Below are 6,767 nucleotides of genomic sequence, written 5' to 3'. Positions count from 1 at the left end.
TTTTGGTTGACTCACGGGCATTGAAGCTGTGAAACGGGCTTCATTGAACACTCTGTACTAGCCATTCAAGATGGCATGTATCAGTTAGAAGTCATTTTTACAATCTGAAGGGCCAGCAATTTAAAAGCTAGTGCTGTGAACAAGCCACAGCAACATCCATAAAGTAAAAAAAAAAAAAAAAAAGAGCATTGGAACTTTAAAAAAAATGTTTGGACAACATGATCATGCCTGAAAATTCATGGGGTCTACATGAAAGATTTTTGCACCACTGTAAACTAATAATGTGCTATCCTTGGATTTTTTGTACCAGAACAAGTCATTCCTCTGTGCTGCGTTAGAATGAAGCCAAGCTTGCAGCAAGCTATAGTGTGGTTTAGTTTTACTAGTGCAATGCATCAACCCTAGGGCTGGCATCCTAATGAGGACAAGAACTATGCTTTCATACAAAGAGGACTAGTTCCCCCTCCAGTCTGTTCAAAATATTGTTCACTGCTTCGAGCACACCATAGCTAGACCCTACTTATTCCTCGTAGTAACTAATACAAATGATACGAAGTGTCAGTCAGTGTGCTCAACGTTTGGTGACTTGATTCCACATCACAGTAACTACTCTTGATTATTTACAAGAATCACCACCTTTCACTTCAATAGCACTCCTTGTCTTCAGCCTGCTGTTTGCCCTTGTGCTTTGGAGAACCACTAACAAAAAGCCCAGCGAGCTGCCCTGCGTCTGCCCCATATTGTTCCTCAGAGCTTGGCACTGCTGTGGGGTAAACCTGGCCTGTGACTGCTTACAGTATCCTGTGACTGCCAGCAGCGAACCATAAATCATTTCTTATATGTACAACATGACTCTCTCAGTGCACCCCAAAACTCTTATCTTCTCAGTCTGCTTGTTCCAGCATTGGTATTCATGATTTTAAATCCCCAGGCCAGGGGCTAGCCTGGGGGGAACTTATTTTAAAGGACCTTAGTAGAATGTGTTCACCACTGAGACCCCAAGCGTATCACAGCTAAGTATCACCTTGGCTAAAAGTGCCCAGTAGCAGAAGGTTAACGTAGCAGCAGGTTAGTGTTTCCTTACTCCTGTAACAGAAGTTACTCCGTATAGCAACTATCTCATCTCAAGGTAGAGCTAGACAAGAACTGTAAGAAAACAGATTAATCAGAATGAAAAGTGTTCCCAGGAATACGGTTCTTTCATGGGCGCTCACAGGAAAAGCTCCTGCTCACAGGAAAAGCTCCTCAGCTTCAGGGTGGCAGATCCTAGCAAGACAGACGACAAGCACAGAAGAACTGTGTGATTACGACACATACCTGGAATACAAGAGCTCTTCTGGGATGGGAACCGGAGGGTGGTCACTGTGTTATGTGAAAAACTTCCAACAATCTGCTACATTTAGGCAGGGCATGGGGAAAAATTGTACATAACAAAAGCTTTTCTTTTGTTTTTCAGGAGAAAACTCCCCCCATTTCTATACTAAAGCTTGCATTAAAAATGGGGAGAGAGAATTGAAACTGTGGAAGAGGAGGGAGGAAAGAGAGACATACAGAGAGAACAACCTATCAAGTATTTGCCATACCAAGGGACCATCCCCTCTGCCTCGGGTTCTTGGAGTCTTCCTTGTCTCAACAGCCGTGCTACTCATTTCTGCCAGCATGTTAATGACAAAACTGAGCGCATAGCACTGGGAGCTTAGACGCAACAAAATAAGCTGGTCAGTGCCCCAGAGTTTATGAGAAGGGACACAGCATCTTGACAGTACTACAGAGCAGTTAGGTCACAAGGAAAACAAGATTATTTTATGTTGTTTCTATTTCAGCCTGGGCAGGGCTAGATTACAGCAAGTCTTGCCAACCCTCCTTGTTCAAACACAGGTCTATTTCCTGTAATTAAAAAGTAAGCTAGGGAAAGAGTTAAAACTATGAAATTGTTGACTGAGGATGAATCTGTGTCCTTGTTTCTCTCTTTACTGCTCTCTTATTACTCTCATCCTGGATATTTCTTTTATTAAATATGTTACATGTAGACTAAGGAAGAGGTACCGAGGGTCTAAGTCCCTTCTTCCCACTTGGAGGACTGCTGTAACAGAAAAAGCGATGTCCCATGCTAATATCTAACTACGGGAATTCAGCAGGCTACCTCTAAGCCACTAATCTGAACGTAATCCAGCCATACGTTTGAGCAGCACCACAAAGGCAAAGCAGGGGTATTCATCCTCACTGATACGTGTGCATTTATTTGAGTATTAGCTGGGAAATGACACAGGTTCGCAAGATCACTGTTTCCTGAACAGTAGCAAATCCATACATACAAAGATTGTGAGATTGTTGTGCAATTTGATTTACTTTATTGAGTAATAGTCTGATAGCTACAATGGTGAATTAGAAGAAAAGAAAAAAAGAAAAAGACAAAAAACCCCAACCCTCCAAAAAAACCCCAAATCCATATTTCCCCACATTTTGGGAAACAAGCTGAAGAAAACATTCTACACTGTAGAAGACAGCTGTAACTGCTGATATCCATGTTCTGACATTGGAACTGAGCAACTGCAAGTCTGCAGTGCACAGTCCTAAAGCCTCAACCAAAAGAGGCTTAATAGTAATAACACGGATATATCACCACTGGGAAGATGTTAACACGTTAACAAAGATTCTGGGATACCAATCTGGTATAATCAGCAACATACTGGGTTCCTACGAAAGATGTGGCATTTCTCCTTAAGGTCAGCTTTTAGAGAACTTCGAAAAACAACGTTTTAAACTGATTACTTACAGTACTCCTTTGCTTGCAGAAAAGCACAAGAATTATAGTTCAATAAAAACTGAATAGATTATAACTTTTTTGACTGGATTTGATTAGTTGCATAACTTTGGCAAGATTATCACAGTGTGATCCAGTTAAGCTTTCAGGATTATACGAACACCAGCACCAAATTAATCTTGGAATCAGACAGCTGAGATACTTAGGCACTCTCATACCTCTCTGACCACTTTTGCAGTCTCTCGCAGTCCCACTGCTTCAGTTAGCATTTGATAGTGCAGTATTTTATGCCACCGGCAAAGCAGCACAATCTGGACAGATTCCTGGCTTCTCTCTCCTCGCACGAATAGAATACCACCTTGTCGAACCCCCCAGGATGCAAGCTGGGATTATTCTACATAAAGTCTCCCTTTGTGGCATCTGAAATAAAAACCTTTCCCCCAGAACTGCCACTGTTTTGATAGTGAATTCCATGCCGAGTTGTACAACTGGTTAGTCAGTTCCTTTGGCTGATTTTAAGAATTGCATTGAAAAGTTACTCTACATTAGAGGCATTTAGAAAAGATATTTATACCTGGTATTGGTACTCTTTCAAGTACTCTTTTAGTCTTGTTGGTAATGGCAGCTCCCAGATCTGATTTGTACACTTGTTTATAGTTATTCTGCAGCGGTGTTGCAGAGATGGAGCAGACGTATAGAGAGGTTTGTTCAAGTAAAGATGAACTGTTCCATTTGAAGGTGTTTCGGTTCTGTCCTTGCACATAAGAACATAGTACTCAATCAAATGCACAACGCTGTTGAACTGTTTAAGTCTAGATCTGACACAAGTGATAGAGTCCAGTCTAAACTTGCCATCTCGATATTCTATACGTAGATTGGTTGGTCCCGCTGATGTTTTTACTGAAATAGTCAGTAGATACTCTGAATGTGAACTATCCCTAACCAAGAAGGTCCCTTCGGGGGCATCCTGTAATCTCTCTTTGGCTTCAGCAACAGTCATGTTGCCCCAGTACCATCCTGTTAAAAGAGAGAAAGAAGGGTTTTGTTTATTCCTGTTTGTTTGTTTGTTTGTTTGTTTAAAAAGCTGCTCTGTGGCTGATGTACTTGTAATAACCCATTTCCTTTGTTGTTTGAAAGCTGAAGTCCTGCAGACATTGTAAATTTTTATTTGCTATTTAAATGCATTGGCTTTACAATGCGTCTCGTTTTGACAGAGCCTTCCAGGTCACCGTTTATTTCATATCTATGCATACACAGGCACAAACTTTCCAGCAGCGTCCTGCGAGGCTAACACCGAAGCCGCGGACCCCACGGGCGGCCCGTAAGGTAGCAGGGACGCGTCCCGCGGCTCGGTGCTGCGCGCACGCCGGGGCGAGCGCTGCATCCGCCGTGCGCAGGCTGGCAGCCCGCAAAAAGCCCGCTTTTGGTTAACTCCAGGCAGGCTGTTGCCGAAATGAGCTTGGTCTAGCAATCGGAGGCAGAGAGGGGTAAGAAAACAACTTCGGCGGGGCGGCTGCGGTCCTAGCAGAGAGGCGATGAAGACAAAAGCCCTTCCCTCCGCCCGCGGCCAAGCCCCGCGTCCTGCGGGGCCGGGCGAGCCGCCGCCACGCCGGCGTGCGCAGCGCAGGTACGCGGGGCCGAGGGGATGCGGCGGCCGCCGACGCCCGCTCCCCACGCCGCGCCGCCCCGGCCGGCGGCAGCGCCCGGCCCTCGCCCGGCCGCCGATCCTGGGCTGCCGCCGGGGCGCGGCGCTGCCGGCGCGGGCGGTGCTTTCGCTTCGGCCGCCGCAGCCCGCGGAGGGTCGGAGCCGCCGCCGCCCCTCGCCGCCGCGGGGCCGCGACCCCGCAGCGCCGGGCGGCGACACCAAGCGTCGCCCCGCCGCCCGCTTCCCCTCTCGGCGCGGCGGCGGGGCTTCCCGCCGCGCCGCTCCGCTCCGCCTCCCCCGGGACCGCGGCGGGCGGCGGAGAGCCGGGCGCCCCGGCGAGCGCCGCCGCCCCGGGCGCTCCCCCCTTCCTGGCCCGTCGCCCGGGCTTACCTGCCCGCCGCAGCTCCTCCATGGCCGCGGCCAGCTGCGCCGCCTCACGGGACTCCTCGGCAACAGGCGCGGCTACCGCCGCCGCCCCGGGGTGCCCCCAGCGCGCCCGGGCGCCCTCCGCGCTCTCCAGGGACCCGGCGGAGCGCAGGGTCATGGGGGGCGGCAGCGGCGGCGGGCGCGGCCCCGCTCGCACGCAGGTCGGGGGCTGCCCGCGGGGAGAGGGCTCCGCTTCGCCGCCGCCGCCGCGGTGCTCAGCGCCGCGCCGGGTGCATGGCCCCGGCCCCCGGCCCGGGCGTCGCCTGCGAGCGGAGAGAGAGGGTGGTTAGCGGCGAGCCCCGCGAGAGGCGCTCCCGACGCAGCCCGTGCGTTTCTGGCGCTCCCGCTTCGGAACTTCCCAGCATCCAAAGGAGGGACCCGAGGCGAGAGATCACCTCCCGGCGGAGCGGGGGAGGGACATCTCCTCCCTCCCCCCACCCCCCGCCGCCCAGCCTGTCCCCGGCTCCCCTCCGCCGGGGACGAGGCGGAGGCGGCGGCCCGCGTAGGTGGTCTCGCTGTATCGCAAGGGCAAACCCGTGGATGCGCCGCTCCCTCGGCCGGGGTAGGCGAGCCCGGCCGGTAGCGCTGGGGGGGCGTGCGGGGAGGGAGGAGGTCGTGGGGGAGCGCCGCGCACGTAAAGGTATGAGTGGGGAGGGGTAGCGGCGGAGCGGGGCAGGTCCCAGACCCGGCGCTGCCCGGCTTGCACGCTGCGGCGCCTCGCAACGGCGCGGCACGCCTTTCAGTAAGGTCATACGCGAAGAAATACCTCTAGGAACCGGAGCCCGGCGTGGGCCGTGCTCCCGGGGTGGGAGCGAGCCGCTGCCGGGCACCGGCGTGCCCGGGGGGCTGCGGGGCGGGTGCGCGGGCAGCGCCGGCTGCCGGGGCTCGCTGGCCGCTTGGGAACGAGAAGGGGCAGCGCGGTGGAGGGCGCGATATATTTAGCGCGGGGCAGGAAATGTGCTTTTCCCGTCCCATTAAATGCTGATGCTATAAAAAATTATCTTTCCGCTCGGCTGAAGCGAACGGGAAGGACAAAAAGAGCCTCTCGCTCTCCCGCCGGCACGCCGGGAGCGACACGAAGCCGGGCAGCGCCAGCGAGGGGGGGGGGCCTAGCCGGCTTGGCCGGGGGCGGGGAGGGCTCACGGGGAAGACCGGGACCCCCGCCGGCTCTTGCCAACCGGGCAGAGTCTCTGCCTCCAGGAGCACAGCAGCCGCCAGGTGAGGGGTTATGCCGAGGTGGCTCCTCCCGTCACAAGTTCCGCGGCGGAGCTCGGCAACTTTTCCAAATTAAACTTTATTGGCAGCTGGTAGGTTGCTCTGCCGGGTTTCTATCGCAGGCACACATGCGGCAACCTCCCCGCAAAACCCATCCCCGTCCCCTTCTCCCCCGCGCAGGACGGCCCGTCGCCGGCTCGGGGACCGGGCGCAGGTGCGCCTGGCACCGGAGCGGCTGCGGGGCCGCCGGCTGCAGAGCTCCAGCGCAGGTGGGAGCAGCCTTGCCGGGGGTGCCCGGGCGCGACCCCTTGTGAAGGGGAAGCGCCGGGAGCGCCTGGCCGCTAAGTGCCGCCGCTCGCGGGGCGGTTGCAGCTAGCTGCAGCGGGGCTGTCCCCGGCAGGGACAAGCAGCCCGCCTCCGGCTTCGGGGGAGCTTCCATCCTGCCTGTCGGCAGCTCCGTCCCGGGAGCAGCAGGGCACCGGGTGGGGGGACGACGACAACGGGACTCACCCGGGCTCGGCGGGACGGGGCTGGGGCCGCCGCTGCCGCCGCCTGGAGGTGGGGCGGTCAGGTTGTTCTCGCTCCCGGCGGCGCTGGGGGGCCGGCGGGGCACAGCACCCGCCGCCGGGGAGCAGCGTCAGGGCTGTGCTGAGGCAGACAGACAGGCTGCCACTGCCGGAGGAAGATGGTGCTCCTGGGGAAACAACACCCTCCGCT

At 55.0% G+C, this 6,767-nt stretch overlaps 1 protein-coding gene across 2 annotated transcripts; it reads right to left on the bottom strand.

Annotated features, from left to right (window-relative positions):
• Window positions 1-2,353: 2,353 nt before the first annotated feature.
• SOCS2 (suppressor of cytokine signaling 2) lies at window positions 2,354-6,732 on the bottom strand. 2 transcript variants are annotated; one of them, XM_072865265.1, is made up of 3 exons: window positions 5,370-6,551; window positions 4,800-5,098; window positions 2,354-3,781 (listed from the first exon to the last, which is right to left on the bottom strand). In XM_072865265.1, exons 1-3 carry the CDS (start codon window positions 5,585-5,587, stop codon window positions 3,333-3,335), a joined length of 966 nt encoding a protein of 321 aa, XP_072721366.1. In that variant the 5' UTR covers window positions 5,588-6,551; the 3' UTR covers window positions 2,354-3,332. The 2 variants fall into 2 exon arrangements, with proteins under 2 accessions (XP_072721366.1, XP_072721374.1); XM_072865273.1 differs by lacking the exon at window positions 5,370-6,551 and adding an exon at window positions 6,561-6,732 and having other exon boundaries at window positions 2,367-3,781.
• Window positions 6,733-6,767: the final 35 nt, after the last annotated feature.

Source organism: Ciconia boyciana, chromosome 1 (assembly GCF_034638445.1).
Source record: "Ciconia boyciana chromosome 1, ASM3463844v1, whole genome shotgun sequence".
In the NCBI taxonomy this organism is placed as follows: domain Eukaryota; kingdom Metazoa; phylum Chordata; class Aves; order Ciconiiformes; family Ciconiidae; genus Ciconia; species Ciconia boyciana.
Note: the sequence above shows the minus strand (reverse complement) of the source record. Positions and strands in the feature narration are given on the sequence as shown.

Excerpts from the sequence above, each read along its gene's own strand:
- SOCS2 (XM_072865265.1), bottom strand. The coding sequence starts at position 5,587 with ATGACCTTACTGAAAGGCGTGCCGCGCCGTTGCGAGGCGCCGCAGCGT. Across the intron at positions 5,099-5,369 it reads AGGGAGCGGCGCATCCACGG|GCGACGCCCGGGCCGGGGGC; the intron begins GTTTGCCCTTGC and ends CTCCGCTCGCAG. Across the intron at positions 3,782-4,799 it reads GGAGGAGCTGCGGCGGGCAG|GATGGTACTGGGGCAACATG; the intron begins GTAAGCCCGGGC and ends CTCTTTTAACAG.